The sequence below is a fragment of the Rhodnius prolixus genome, unplaced genomic scaffold, assembly GCF_049639745.1.
Source record: "Rhodnius prolixus isolate KJV_2025 unplaced genomic scaffold, Rpr scaffold_5, whole genome shotgun sequence".
Taxonomy (NCBI): domain Eukaryota; kingdom Metazoa; phylum Arthropoda; class Insecta; order Hemiptera; family Reduviidae; genus Rhodnius; species Rhodnius prolixus.
The window spans coordinates 27,578,753-27,594,043 of record NW_027411624.1 but is presented as its reverse complement, the minus strand read 5'-3'; the positions used below and the strand labels follow the sequence as shown (position 1 = coordinate 27,594,043).

The following is a 15,291-nucleotide window of genomic DNA, read 5'->3' as shown; positions in this document are numbered from 1 at the left end:
TTTTATTTATGAATCTCTTTCATTCAGTATTGATGCTATAAATTTTCGACTCTACAAGATGGGCTTACGTCGATTAAGTCAAATTTTTGTTTTCAAGTTTTACCGAATATATCCGCTATGATGACCCATGAGTTCCAAAAAATTGTTTTTAGAAAATGGTCTAGGTGTATACTAGCACAAAAATAAAAAAATCTTCAAAATGAAACTCAATTGTGAACGTCATGGAATCTGAAAGTAAAGGAAATTAATTTTTTCACTTTTTGAGTTTCTCTTCAAATCAGCTTCGACGATTTTCTTTGAACTTGTTTGCTTTGCTGTACATTTGTAGATATACATTTATTTGCAACATTTTTCCATGAAATTTTGTTAAGAATACTTCTTGGAAGTAGTGGTTAGGTTTCCTTCAGAAGTATAATTTCAGAATATGTAATGTAAAGTTCAGCATCTATATTATAATATGAGGATTAAGTTTGTTGCTAAAATTCCACAGCCGAATAAAACGTTTACTGAGTGGGATTTTTCACTTTTCTGAGATTTTTTTTAAAATGCCTTTTACGAGTTTCTGAACAACGATTCCACGAAGAGGCCCAGAGCGAAGAGGAGGCTTTGGAAGTGGAATTTGTTTCCCAGCCTTCTTTCCCGAAACTTCTCTCCGCCATCAATTTGTAGAGGTGCTATTAGTCAAGTGAAAGGGAAATATTGCCTTGAAAAATCAATAGTTTAATATATTTTGTAAACTAAAATATTATCAGCAAGTGATATTAATTGAACAAAGAAGATTTTCTGTGCAGTAAAACTAATTCTATAAGGTGGTAAAGTATAATGTATTCTACTAAACTAGCAATTCCACTGCAACATAAAGTCATTGGCTTAACGCGTTCACTGCGGATGGACGCTTTGAGTAGTGGATTATGTGTTTATGTTTATGAAAATTAAACCAAAGTATTTACATATAACTCTTAACGAATCCTCCTATTCATTACTTTTTTCTTTTGGGAATTGAATTTATATAAAAATATTATGGCTAGCTATAGTTAGCTACAAAAATCCTACCAACGGAATCATTGAATGATTTTATTTTTGTATAATTTCAGAAAAACGGCTTCAGCGATTTTTTTTTTTTTTTTGCTACAATTACAAGATCTACAACTTCAATTAGAAACATTGTTGTAGGAAATTCCATGATTGGGAGAGTGGTAGTTAGGCATACCTTGAAAGTTATTTTAATAGATTGTTAATGGAGGAACCACCATTTTTTTCTAATTTATTTTTCTAATCTTAACTGTTTTAAATTTAAATGCTATCAATTTTATTTGAATATTTTTCGTAAAAGTTGATTTCAGATAAGATAGTACCTCTGCCTAGTATACGATTTCTGAGTATTCTACCAGTTTACTACCTAGGGTCACTGAGAATTAAATACGTAGCAAAACTTCTGAGATAAAGACTCAACAAATTCGGAGGATTGGCTCAAAATTTCACAAGCATGAGAATTGCACAACCTACAGCTCAAAATCTGACTAAGAGAAAACAAGGGTTTCATCTCAGATTTTTAATCGTCGTATATTGCATTTTCGTGTTGTTTGCACTCTTATTAAATTTACTTTCCTTTGTTCAAAATGAAGTTTTGTTAGCCTAATTTTTTCAGATTACGTATTTTACAATTGACAAAGATTTTCAGATTAAGAATTTTTGTGGGTATTTTATACAGTATCTTGTCATTTAGTCCTACAGATTTTGCAATTGACGAGAGGCGAAATCAAAATAATTTGTTTAGCAAGAAAACTGTATGTTCAAAGTTTTCTCACTTTAAGAAAAATAAAATTTGAACGGCTATGTCAGTTAATTAGTACTTTTTTTTTTTTTTTTTTTTTAAAAAAAAGATATGATTGAGATCTAATTGGTTTGCTCAAAATAGAGCCTTTAGTTAAAGTATAAATTAAACAAAGGTAATCTACAGTGTTTGCTGTGTCATTATCAGGCTTTATAGGCGGATTTTAAATCTAAAGTCACGGTGATATGACGTGTCCAAGGCCCATTTTAAGAATGCTTATGTGTACCCTGATACTAAATAATACAACGGGTTATTTGTTTTTGAAAGTTATTTTAACGAATGTTGGTTTTCTTCGCAGAAAATTGTAAGAGATGAGTAGATTTTTTTTAAATTTGAGTAAACAATCCGTAAGGAAGGTTGTTGAAATATTTTGGTTAGATATACTAGTACTTAGTGAATAATTCATTCTTCACTTTAATTAAGTTACATCAGAAGAGTGAAAAAATTTATGGTTTTCACTGGATTCATTTTATTTACTGAATTATTGCATTTTGGCCGCAAATAACAATTAGACCAAATGAGTTCTCGTATATCAAGTAATCATTGGTCATACCAGAAATTCAGGGTTGAGGCTAGGAGTAGTGAATGTTAACCTTTTTAATCAAGATTTGCTGCTGAGTTTTTTTCATACTGATATATTAAAGTAGCAATTGTTGTATCAGTGTAACCATAATTTAAATATTTTTCTAATTACAGTGTCATCTAAAATTAATTTGTTATCACCTTTAGTTCTGTTGCTTTTGTCACAAGTAATTATCGTTGGATTTAATTTCAACAATGGGTGTTAGTTTGAAAAAGTGGGAATTACAGAAATTTTAATTACATTAAATTTCAGGAACTTGAAAAATGTCATTACGAAAACTAGTTGAAGGTGATTGTGGTGGAGCGAATTCGCTCGTTAGCCTTACTTCTCACTTCGTTCAAGATCGAGGACTTAAAGATGAAGGATTTCATGGATTTTCGGATTCAATTGCTAGTGCAAACTCTGAACAGGTATTCTAAATATTTTGTTAAATGTGTAAAATTATGACAATAGTAACATCTTTTATTGGTGTGCTGTGTAATTGATTTTCTTACTACTTTAGTTGATGTCATCGCTTAAAATAAAAATTAGTTAAAATATGTAAACATTTTTTACTTGATTCTGTAGTTTATAAAGAGGGATTTTATTTCTGATCCTGTGAGATCTATTAGGTATTATTATGCAATTTAGGTGCTACATTGTGCAATTAGACTAAATATGACAACAGTAAAGATGAATGAATTCTAATGCATTTGTACATATCATATTAACACATCTATCCCAAACACTTGAGCAAAAAGGATATTAATTACGAGGCCTGTACTACTTTTTAATTATTTTTAGCATCATTTTTCAATTAATAAATTAACTAATTTGAATCACGCTTTTCTAAGGGGTTAAAATACACGTTATGTAGTCAACTCAATATGTAGTCTTATTTGTTTTTAAATTTCCAATTAAGAATGAAGCCGAATACAAAGTATCACATCCTAATATTTTACACGTGTATGTTTTTTTTTAGTATAAAATAATTTCTTTTGAACAAGTGCATCTGTAGTTGAATTGAAATCCTAGCTTAGTAAATAGACGAAATTGAATAGTTTTATAAATCTTATCACTGTTTTTATTTACTCATCTATATTGAATATTCATTGATTGAATTAATGATACACTATAGAAGCGCTCTCATGTTTTTAAATTTTCGACTAGTTGTACAGTACTGTTCGTTTATAATCATAGAAATTTATATTGTGTTATAAATGATATAATTCCATATTTAAACGAATTTATACCATTTAGTAGGAATTACCTTTACGCCACAATTTTCTTACTACTAAATAAATTCAAATTAACACTTGGAAAAACCTGCTAAGCTATCATATCTGTTAACCGTTCCGAGAGCAGGCCTAAGAGATGTTTTTAAACGACTAGATTTATCGTTTAACTGAAGGGTCGAGTCGTATGCACCAGAGGTAATAGGCGTCCGAAGTCTTGCTCTGTTGGTCTCCTAGTAGTATTCTCTCATTAGGACAACACAGTCCATCACGCACAGTGATCTGTTGGAAGTATAATAATTTCGTCCAAGACTAAAAAAAAATGTGTCTATTTAGGGTGGAAAAATAAGATAAATTTATTCCTTATATGGGTAAAATTAAAAATAGCGAGCAATAAAAAAAACAAGTCAGCTGGGTAATTTTGAATAGAGAGTTTTCCACGTCGTTTAAGTTTAGAAACAACAATAAATTAAAGGTTACCAACTCTTTAAATTATTATTTGTTTGCATAATATTGGCTAATTTTTGCGCTCAGCAAGCCCACAAAAAAATTATATTTGATGATCTTATGAAAGTTCTGAAAGACAATGTCAACAAAAAAAAATCGTTTTCAACTCTGTTTTAGATATTCTAGGTTTTTTTGTTTTTTTTAAATATTGATTTCTGTCATAAATTATTTTATAAATTTTGTATTTTTTCAATAGTTAGAGGTTTATCGCTTTCCAAAGAGATAATAATTGGGGAAAAAATGATTTTTTACAAGTTTCTCCGACTGGCTTTCCACAAGTGATTTGTTCATTTACCAGCTTCTTGACCCATTCGGTTTGCCATTGTGCAAGTAATAATAATGAAATTGTTTTTTTTAAAAATGAAGTTCTGTTTAACAGAAATATTGAGTAAATCAATTTTGGTCCACTCTGATTAATTTATGATAAGGATTCGTTTATGATGTAGGCTAGGCCCCACGTTAGCCAACGGTTGGAGGTGAGTTCGCAAAGCTAAGGTTGGTGGTGTGCAGGGTTCGATATAGATTAGATCTCTGCTCTAGACGCTTAACTTCCACAAGATTTGGCACCTATCATCTATTGTTGATGAACAGCAAGAGGGTCTTAGGTGTATCATGAGTGTTGTTTAGGGTGATATATCCGCTGGTACTCCAAGACCTATGAAGAAGTGGCTAGTCCAATTACTCCTGCAGGGTAGTATATTTATTTGAATAATAATACAAGACATTTATTGTGTACTATTTATTATTATTTTTGTTTGTGGTTTGTTTTAACCAATGAGTTTCAACTAACTTTTTTTAAAGTAATTTTTAATTTTGTATTCTAAATATAAGATTATTTGTTGATTGTAGAGGTTAAATTTATTTATTCATCATTTTACGGTTTGATTTACAGGGAAAATAGTGTCTAGAATCGCGCACTACTAAGCTCTACAATCTTAGGGAGATATAAATGAATGTGCTTAAGAAATGTGTACTCAAGTGACGCCTCAACCTAGAGTTATTACATTTCCTCTTCTGTTTTGAGTTATTTTAAATAGGTAGATAAAATCACTAGTGGTTATGAGTAGCTTCCCTGGGGACTCTCGATTCTGAAGATTAGAATCAAATTGTGTGCAACTATTTGGGCAACACTGGAAAGCTCTAGCTTTCCTTAACATTAAACACTCACTTACATTGTACGTTGCATATTTCATAACACATTGCACATTTTATTGGCACTATGAGAAACTGAAACTTTTTTATTACATTTTTGACATCTCTTAGGAGTCACAGGTGATTTGGCTTGGGGACTTCCTGTATCTAAGGATTTTTAAAAATTACTTTTAAGCTCTCAATTTATCAACGTTACAGCTGGTACAAGAATTTCTTGAAGAAACTATGGTTCAGTCAACACAACCTTTTAGAATGGATTCATTATTGGCAGAGATGCGAGATCTTGAAGGCAGGATGGGGCCCATAAGATCACCTCCAGTTTCTCAGCTCGCCATAGAAGAAGATGTACAAGCTTGGGCCCAACAGTATCTCAATGCTGGAAAACATTTTGATGTAGGATTTTATTTACATCAATTAAATTTAAATTGTATTTAGAATAATTAATTATTTAATTGAAAATACTTGTTTGTGAATGGTATATTTTTAAAAAAATCTTTAACGCACAGATATTGAATTAAATTGATTTTAATTCAATTCCTTATTCCATGGTTTAGGCGAAATTAATTATTTTTAAAATTATTACATAATTATTTTTAAATTTATTACATAATTATTTTTAAATTTATTACATAATTGTTTTTAAATTTATTACATAATTATTTTTAAAATTATTACTTATTTTTTTTTTTAATTATTGATGAGGTTCATCAATGATTAATTTAGTGAGCCATGAGCAATTTGGAATAATTATATTGACAGCTGATATCAGTACAGAGATATGTTGAGATATAGATCACCGTATCTCAACATTAGTTAATTTTTCCATCTAATGTGAAACCCAACGCTTCATTATCATCTATTTATGTTTTTATCTAATTTCGTTTGCCGTTCTATTTTTAAATTTCCCATTTAGGAACACGCGGAACCGGGAATATGGACAGCAGAACCAAATGACGTATTGGATCCTTCCTCCGATTATCTAGATTTAGGAATAGGTCCTAAATGGGCCACTGAGTACCTTCAGCGAACACAAGAAAGTGTTTTGTGAGTATAAACATTATGTAATTAGTAAAAGATAAAAAACTCCATCTTATCGTCCAGATTCACTTATTTAAGAATTAATTATTTATATAATATTATTCATAATTACAGAGATGAGCCAACTTTAGGTGATTTGTCTAATTCAGTTGAGTATGTTGATACGAAAGATGACTTACAAGAGCTAGCTGCCGATGTTATCCAGTCTGTTAAAGATGATGAAAAGTTCTCTGATTCTAAAGTCAGTTTTAAATTATTTTTAATAAAATTATTAAAATGTTCTATCCTACCTAGGATATATATTCTTAAAACAGTTTATGCTTAATTCCAGTTTATGAAATATATGAAGCAAATACGAGATGGAGATATCACAGTGAGCTCAGAAGATTCTACTGATACGAAAGCGAATCATTGGAGTCTTGAATTTGAGCACCCTATATGTCAGTTGAAATATTTACCTAAAAAAACTAAATTATTAGAACCAGAAAACAAAGATACAAAATCATCCGAAGATGCAGCATCATCAACATCAAAAGAAGATACTTTTAATAAACAGCTGTGGTCAAAGTTATCCGAACAATGGGAAAATCTGGCTATAGCTGATGATAGCAACAGTTGGATATCAGAATTCGGTGATTTTTCAAGTGTTTTCAAGGTAGGACGCAATATTTACTAAATAAATTAAAGAAATTTATTCACTTAATTTAATTTTCCAATTTTTTTTATTGTTTTACCTTAGGATTATAAATTTGCTTCTGACAATCCAATGACCGAACTGGTGAATGCTCTTGAGGAGGGCAAAGCCAGACTGGAAGCAGGTGATTTACCGAGCGCTGTTCTTTGTTTTGAAGCTGCCGCAAAAAATGAACCGGAAAATTCATTGGCTTGGCAACTTTTAGGGACTACTCAAGCAGAAAATGAACAGGTATGTGTTTTTATTTTTATGAAATTAGTTCTTATATTCTTTTCACATTTAAAAAAAAGTAACTCCGATAAAGTTGGCCATCGCTGTCGATGGTCTACCAAAAAGAAGTTGTTCATTAGCGTATGTAACTCAGTTTTCATTCTACTACAGTCTAAAATATTTCAAGCGATTAATATCGCATTTCAAATCTTAAGATTTTGTTTTAAAGAATACTTACGTCAAATTATATACTTTATTATTTTTTTATAGGATCCACAAGCAATAGCTGCATTAAAAAAGTGTATACAATTAGATCCGACCAATTTAACAGCTTTAATGGCTTTAGCTGTCAGTTACACGAATGAAAATTTTCAAAATCAGGCTTGCAGAGCGCTAAAGGTATATTTCTTGGCAATATAATTATTTAGTTTAGCAAGTTTATTCTCATGTTCAATGCTAAAAAAGACGAGAAACGTATCTATTCTTTGATTAGATGCTTTGCATACACTTTGCGCTGAGTCAGCAAGTGTAGTGCGAAACTGAAAACGTAAGTTGAAATAAGTTGTAACGTGAAATTGAAATCTCTACTCAAGATGGATTAAACTACCTCAGATGATGAATTAAAGTCCGAAACTGGTCAGGGATATAATAGACGCGTTTTGCATCGGATAGAAATCGAATGTTCTTATCCCAGCACTGCGGACCTAACCACATTATCTACTCAAATATTTTATGTGTCCTCTTTCACTCAGAATAAAATTATTTTTATTTATTTTTTTCCCCCCAGGAATGGTTGCACATGAACCCGAAATATAGCGATCTTGTGAAGGAGCCTTCTGCCAGTGATCATGGTTTAATTGGCATAACTTCAATTATGACTAGGTATTTTATTGTTTAATTTCTTAACGTTGATCTTGATCAAGGGAATTTTTTATTAAATAGTTATTACTATTTCAGTGAACTGCATGGTGAAGTGAAGAATCTTTATTTGGAAGCAGCCAGGAGAAATCCCACGCATACAATTGATGCAGATGTGCAATGCGGTCTTGGAGTGCTTTTTAACCTTTCAGGAGATACTGAAATGGCTGCCGATTGTTTTAAAGCTGCTTTGCAGGCAAAACCTAATGTGAGTACATATATCAAATAAAATAAAGTATTTGTTTAGGGCCAACAAGTCTAGGATGCGCTCTTACTTTTTTAGTACTAGTAGTTTTTACAAAAACTATCTTACATTTAAAAATAGTAAGACAGATTTAAATACGTTTTTGAAATAACAAAGTAATTTAAGGCTCTTTATAGGATTCTAGAATGTGGAATCGACTTGGTGCAACTTTAGCAAATGGCAGCCGATCGGAAGAAGCTGTTGATGCGTATAGGAGTGCATTACAACTCTCGCCAGGCTTCATTAGAGCTAGATACAATCTTGGCATTACTTGTGTACATTTAGGCGCTCATAGGTAACTTATTTTTTTCATTTTATGAACATATTTAATAAAATAATTCATAGCTTATTTTAACACTTCCGTTAGAAATATATTGCTCGTTCACATAAGTGACTAGGACAGATCCATTTTAGTTTAAAAATCTCCACTTCAACGTATACAGTAATATATAGCGTTACTTATAGTATCTTCGTCTGTGGTAAAAGCTGTGGAGTTTTGATTGAGAGAGAATTTCATCATAGATTTTAATTTTTCAGAGGATTTGTCCGAACGTAACACTTACTTGTTTTTTAAATTTAAATTAAAAGGGTTCTACATCTGAAGCCTTTACAGACGTAGTCTTTTTCAGTGCACGTCCGGCATCTGGACCGTCTCTTCTCTATACCAGTGGGATCTTTTTTTAGGCGTCCTTTCAGTATACATTGAGCTTAATACTTTCTGACAAAGTTAAGCTCTGAAGTAAACTGTGCCTTTTTTGTTTTGTTTTTTTGAGTTTAAGCTAATAATTTATTGTTCAGAATTTAGAATTAAAAAACTGCTATATTAATGTGAAGATTCAAGGACCCCATTGTTGTAAAATCCTTGTAAAAATATTTTACCGGACCACTCATCGAATAATTATATTTTGAAAAATTTACTAAGTGATTTAAATTTTTTAGGGAAGCAGGTGAACATCTTTTGACAGCGTTAAATCAACAGGCATCAGGTCGTGGCCCACAAGGTGAATTTTCTCTATCTATGTCAGAATCAATATGGAATACGCTGAAATTGGTTATATCACTTTTAGACAGAAACGATCTAATGGAAGATGTAAATAAGAGGTATTTGTTGACATCTTTGATATATTTTGAACTGAATATTAAAATTTTTGTACTGAAGAAGGAAGAAGCCAAAACAATTAAGCCTGCGGCCTCCAAAATAAATTCTTTTTATTTGTACTGCCATAAATCTTATAAATATCAAGAACATGTGAGTGTTTGATTTTTCCATCTTTGGTACTGAGCAAATTTACCCTCAAAAAGATTATTACATATGCAACCAAATTTCACCCCTCTTGTCCCATTGTTTTCTTTTACGGTTTCGCTTTGTGTCCTCTAAAATGGAATGGTATAAGAGTCCATAATCACCGTGACCGTCATATACGGTGATATTTTTTGTGGTAACCAACATTAACTAGTAGTTTATTAGAGCGCGTTTGCAAAACAAATTCTCACATAAACCCTATAGCCATCTGAAAGACGCCTTCGTGATTGGAAAGGGGTCAACTAACAATTGACAATGCTCAAGACGAGCCCAGAGAATGGTAAAGGTAAAGCAGTGAAGTCTCTCTTCCTCGTCAAGCATATCCTGTATGACCTTTATCGGTCTGGTTGTACGATAAATAGGTAGGCTCATGTGTCTTCTGGCTAGCATTGCCGACTTGCAATTCTGATTAGCAGACCCACTTTGCCTCTTAATCTACGTCCTATATTGAGCAAATATGCCGTTAATTATGACCGTGAATGTATGTTCCTTTTGAATGGAATCGCTAAAGTACATATTATCTCTAATGTGGTAAATAGTGTGAAGATTTCTGTAATAGGGCATGTTTTTTTATACTGCTTGGTGTGAAACACTTTTTTTCAGAATACGTTTTAGTTTCAAGAGAGCTTGTTCTTATTTTATATTCAATAGCAATGTCTCCAAAAGAACTCTCTCAAATTCTGGGATTTATTCGACATCAGGGACTGCAAGGTGTGCTTTAGAGATGCGCGTAGCACCAGAAAGAGAGGCACAATCGATCTTAGAGGTCACGGTGCAAATTCCTACCCTCCCTAGGATGCCTCTAAAAGTCCATAAGATGGAAGTAAACGTTTTTATACCAATGATATTTCTCTAAAGAATGATCAAAAATCAACATCTGTAAGAGATTTGAATCCAAACTGATTATCTTTGAACAGTTTATTTTGAAAAGTTCTATAAAAAAAGATGTTATATTTGTGATGACTTCCTTTTTGGTATTACAGTTTCGATTTCGAATGCACAGCCCTGAGTTTGATGAATCCAGTGTGTTGATCGTCAGTGTTTATCTTTCTATTAACTGACCATTGTTTCGAGATTAACCAATTTCTAAAGAAGTTCAACTTTTTTTGATGAATATTATAAAGCATGATATTATTTCGTCCATCAAACAGTTAAAATAAGCTAGTTTATTTATAATTAATACTATTTTATTTTTCAGGAATCTTTCCAAACTTAATGAAGAATTTGGAATAGAATAGAATAAAAACAAAAACCTCTATTAATAATTATTATCTGTTGGACACTTATAATACATTATGAAATATGGAAACCATAAATAGAAATATTTAAAAAAGTAAGAATCCCAACGTTGGAAGGACGCCTAGTGCTCCAGCATCCACCACTTTCCATCCATTTTCCGCATTTGGGATTCTGCTTGCTGCCTCGCTACAGCTTTTTTCTCCGAAATACGGATATGTATGGTACTTTATATTATAAGAAGAATTTCCTACAGAATTCTACAAGAACAAAAAATAAAGTGTATGTGCAGTTGTCCAACAAAGAGAAATGGTATCAGGGTAAATCCAAAGAAAGGAAACCGTTGTGGCAGGTTGCCATTTTATATTATTTGCTGAATTAATATTCATTCCCCTCCTTTTCGAGCGTGAAGAGGGAAGAAATTGGACCTAGCATTGGAAATGTTATGTGTCGAGAAAAAATAAATAAATATTAATAATAAAAGGAGAAGAAAACATTATGTCAGCGCTTCGGGCCGTAATTATAATTTATGCCCCTTTTCAAAGAACAAAAGTGGTATTTGGTAGAAACGCCGCTATTAAAGAAAAGGAGAAGAAGATGCAGATAAGAAAAAAAATAAACTAAAAAGAAGGTAAATTAGTTATAAAGCTATTATAGAACTCAAAATTTGGAGCGTTTGACAAAGTATCAATTTACGTTCAGCTTTCATTTTCAACTATTTTTAAATCGATTTTGCTCAAATATTTTTGTTAATTTTCTTTTTAGATATATTCATACAATTATTATTCCTTTGTTACAAAAAGCAACAAGACCTAGAAGAAAATTCAAAATTCGTATGAATTTTGTCAAAATTTTCTGGTTAGCTTTGTGAGTCAGAGGCACTATTATAAGCCATGAACTTATTCTTAGACTATATTATATTTAAGATTTGTTTCATATTTACTCTTAAAGTACATATATTACGATAAGAAAGTAATAAATACAATATATTAATAGTCTGTCAAAACGTTATGAATTAATAACTTGAAAGATAAATTTTGTACTATAATTTTTTTAAAAAAAGTAAACAATTGTTACAGAAATAATAATTGTGAAAATTTCAAAATTGTTAGAAATTACTTTTTTTTTTCTTTTTCTTTTTTTTTAATTTTAAATTTATAACTTGTATTTTCTTTTACTTTTATAATTTTTATGTCGGAAACAGATCGAGTACATTTATCAGATCGGTTGTAACATGAGTTCATTATAAAAAATTATAAGTAAAATTATATTAATTATTGATATTTATAAATAAAAGATTTCTATTTCAAGAGAATCATTGGAATTATAAAACCACATTTCTTTATGTGTCGCAAAACAAATGTTAAATAAAGATGGTTGATATAATCAGTTTCATAAAATTTGTAATGATAACTGGTTTTCCAGTTATTAAAAGGTTACTAACCACGTGTGCTTTTTACCGAGAAAAACGTAATACTTACATTAAATCAGTAATTTTGAAAAGGGCAAGCATTTTCAAGGAAAAGCAAATTTTACTTTGAGCATAAAAATATACATAATTTTATTTAAATTACACTTTTGAACTAACATTTGGGTTCAATATCTTTCGTATAAAATGGTAAGCTTTGTTATTTAAATTTAAACAAAAATAAAAAGGTTTTGCGGTTATCTAACTACAGGCATTAAATGATAATGCCCTTTTCAAATTTTAACCAGAATCTTCGAAAAAAAAAGGCTTAAAAAACTTTCTGAATCTTAAAAATGTTATATTTTACTTGTAATTTTTTTGAATAACTTTGCCAATAAAAGCTAATAATTATTGTACATACAGAGTTTAATGAAAATCACCTAACCCCCGGTTTCTGAAAGATTCAAAACATACTTTGTGGTTTGGTTTTTAAAATTTGGGATCACCTTTGAGTGTCTTACTTAAAACTGTCCGGTAGGTCAGTTGTATAAGGGTTGATCGTCAATAGCACGAAAAACCGTAACTTTGAAAAAGACCCGACTAAGACAATTTGTTTCTCTTTTTTTTTTATAAAAGTTATAAAAATCAGTATCAGCTATAAAGTAAATTTAAATTGACTGGGCAACATAATTAAACTTCTAGGGGTCCATTAACCTGGCGGCACTTTGGTTGAATTTTGAGACAAAACTTTTGCACCGAGCTCGAAACACATTGCACTCTTATGCACCACCAAAAAAAAATCTAAATTCGCCAAGGAAAAGCCACAATAAGCAATTAAAGTTTTTTTCCCGCCAAAAAAAATTTGGCCGGATTTGATTGAAACTTACTTCATTATGTTAAGTACACTTTGCACTCCATTGCACCACTTAAAAAAATTCATTAACTTTAATAATTACGGAGATATGGCCATTCAAAAGATCAAAGGAATTTGCCGCAAACACTGAATTTCGAACCGCGACTTAGTATACAGGTAGAGGAGAGCTAGCACCAGCTAGAACCACAAAAAAAATCTAATAAAATATGCACACATTCAGAAATATAAGGAATTAAAGTGCTAAAAAAAGCATTAACTTGGCGGCACTTTGGTGGAATTTTGGGTAAAAAATTATTGCACCCTGCTCAGAACACTTTGCACTCCTATGCACCACCAATAAAAAAGCTAGCACCACCAAGGAAAAGCCTCAATTTTCCATTTAAAGTTCCGCGCGAAATTTAAATTCAAAAAAAATGAGTCTTATTTGCGGGAAAATTGGAGCGCTTTTTTCCAAAATAGCAAGTACTAGTATTAGAACAACTAGCCCCACACAGGAAATGCCAAAAATTAGCATATTTTCAAAGTAATTTACAAATTATTCGACCGATTTTCCCGCCAACTTACCTTTAACCGGAAGTGCTCTAAATTGAATTGAAACTCATCCTATTTTGTTCATGGTAGCTAGCACCAATATGCACCACAAAAAGAAATTTTGAATTTACACTAAAAGCTGATATATTGATAATAAAAGATGCACTGACAGATGTGACCATTAACTTTGCGGCACTTTGGTGGAATTTTGAGAAAAAAATTATTGCACCCAGCTCGAAACACTTTGCAATGCCAATAATAAGCCAGCAACACAACGGAAACTGTAAAAATTCACCAATTGTACGCCAAATATAACTTTAACCGGAAGTGCCCTAAATTGAATTGAAACTCATTCCATTTTGTTCGTGATAGCTAGCACCAATGTGCACCACAAAAAGAAATTTTGAATTTACACTAAAAGCTGAGATATTGATAATAAAAGATGCACTGACAGACGTGACCATTAACTTGGCGGCACTTTGGAGGAATTTTGGGTAAAAAATTATTGCACCCTGCTCAGAACACTTTGCACTCCTATGCACCACCAATAAAAAAGCTAGCACCACCAAGGAAAAGCCTCAATTTTCCATTTAAAGTTACGCGCGAAATTTAAATTAAAAAAAAAATGAGTTTAATTTGTGGGAAAATTGGAGCGCTTTTTTTCAAAATAGCAAGTACTAGTATTAGAACAACTAGCCCCACACAGGAAATGCCAAAAATTAGCATATTTTCAAAGTAATTTACAAATTATTCAACCGATTTTCCCGCCAACTTACCTTTAACCGGAAGTGCTCTAAATTGAATTGAAACTCATCCTATTTTGTTCATGGTAGCTAGCACCAATATGCACCACAAAAAGAAATTTTGAATTTACACTAAAAGCTGATATATTGATAATAAAAGATGCACTGACAGACGTGACCATTAACTTTGCGGCACTTTGGTGGAATTTTGAGAAAAAAATTATTGCACCCAGCTCGGAACACTTTGCAATGCCAATAATAAGCCAGCAACACAACGGAAACTGTAAAAATTCACCAATTGTACGCCAAATATAACTTTAACCGGAAGTGCCCTAAATTGAATTGAAACTCATTCCATTTTGTTCGTGATAGCTAGCACCAATGTGCACCACAAAAAGAAATTTTGAATTTACACTAAAAGCTGAGATATTGATAATAAAAGATGCACTGACAGACGTGACCATTAACTTGGCGGCACTTTGGAGGAATTTTGGGTAAAAAATTATTGCACCCTGCTCAGAACACTTTGCACTCCTATGCACCACCAATAAAAAAGCTAGCACCACCAAGGAAAAGCCTCAATTTTCCATTTAAAGTTCCGCGCGAAATTTAAATTCAAAAAAAATGAGTCTTATTTGCGGGAAAATTGGAGCGCTTTTTTCCAAAATAGCAAGTACTAGTATTAGAACAACTAGCCCCACACAGGAAATGCCAAAAATTAGCATATTTTCAAAGTAATTTACAAATTATTCGACCGATTTTCCCGCCAACTTACCTTTAACCGGAAGTGCTCTAAATTGAA

The 15,291-nt window shown here is 31.6% G+C and overlaps 1 protein-coding gene across 1 annotated transcript; it reads left to right on the top strand.

The window, feature by feature from the left end:
- Nucleotides 1-2,402: 2,402 nt before the first annotated feature.
- On the top strand, nucleotides 2,403-11,179 carry Pex5 (peroxisomal biogenesis factor 5). The gene is made up of 13 exons (XM_074137637.1): nucleotides 2,403-2,583; nucleotides 2,670-2,827; nucleotides 5,489-5,683; nucleotides 6,204-6,334; nucleotides 6,443-6,569; nucleotides 6,660-6,983; nucleotides 7,068-7,253; nucleotides 7,503-7,631; nucleotides 8,020-8,114; nucleotides 8,190-8,358; nucleotides 8,532-8,689; nucleotides 9,334-9,495; nucleotides 10,896-11,179. The coding sequence occupies exons 2-13, from the start codon at nucleotides 2,681-2,683 to the stop codon at nucleotides 10,933-10,935; spliced, it is 1,863 nt and encodes a 620-aa protein (XP_073993738.1). The 5' UTR covers nucleotides 2,403-2,583; nucleotides 2,670-2,680; the 3' UTR covers nucleotides 10,936-11,179.
- The last annotated feature ends 4,112 nt before the right edge of the window (nucleotides 11,180-15,291 follow it).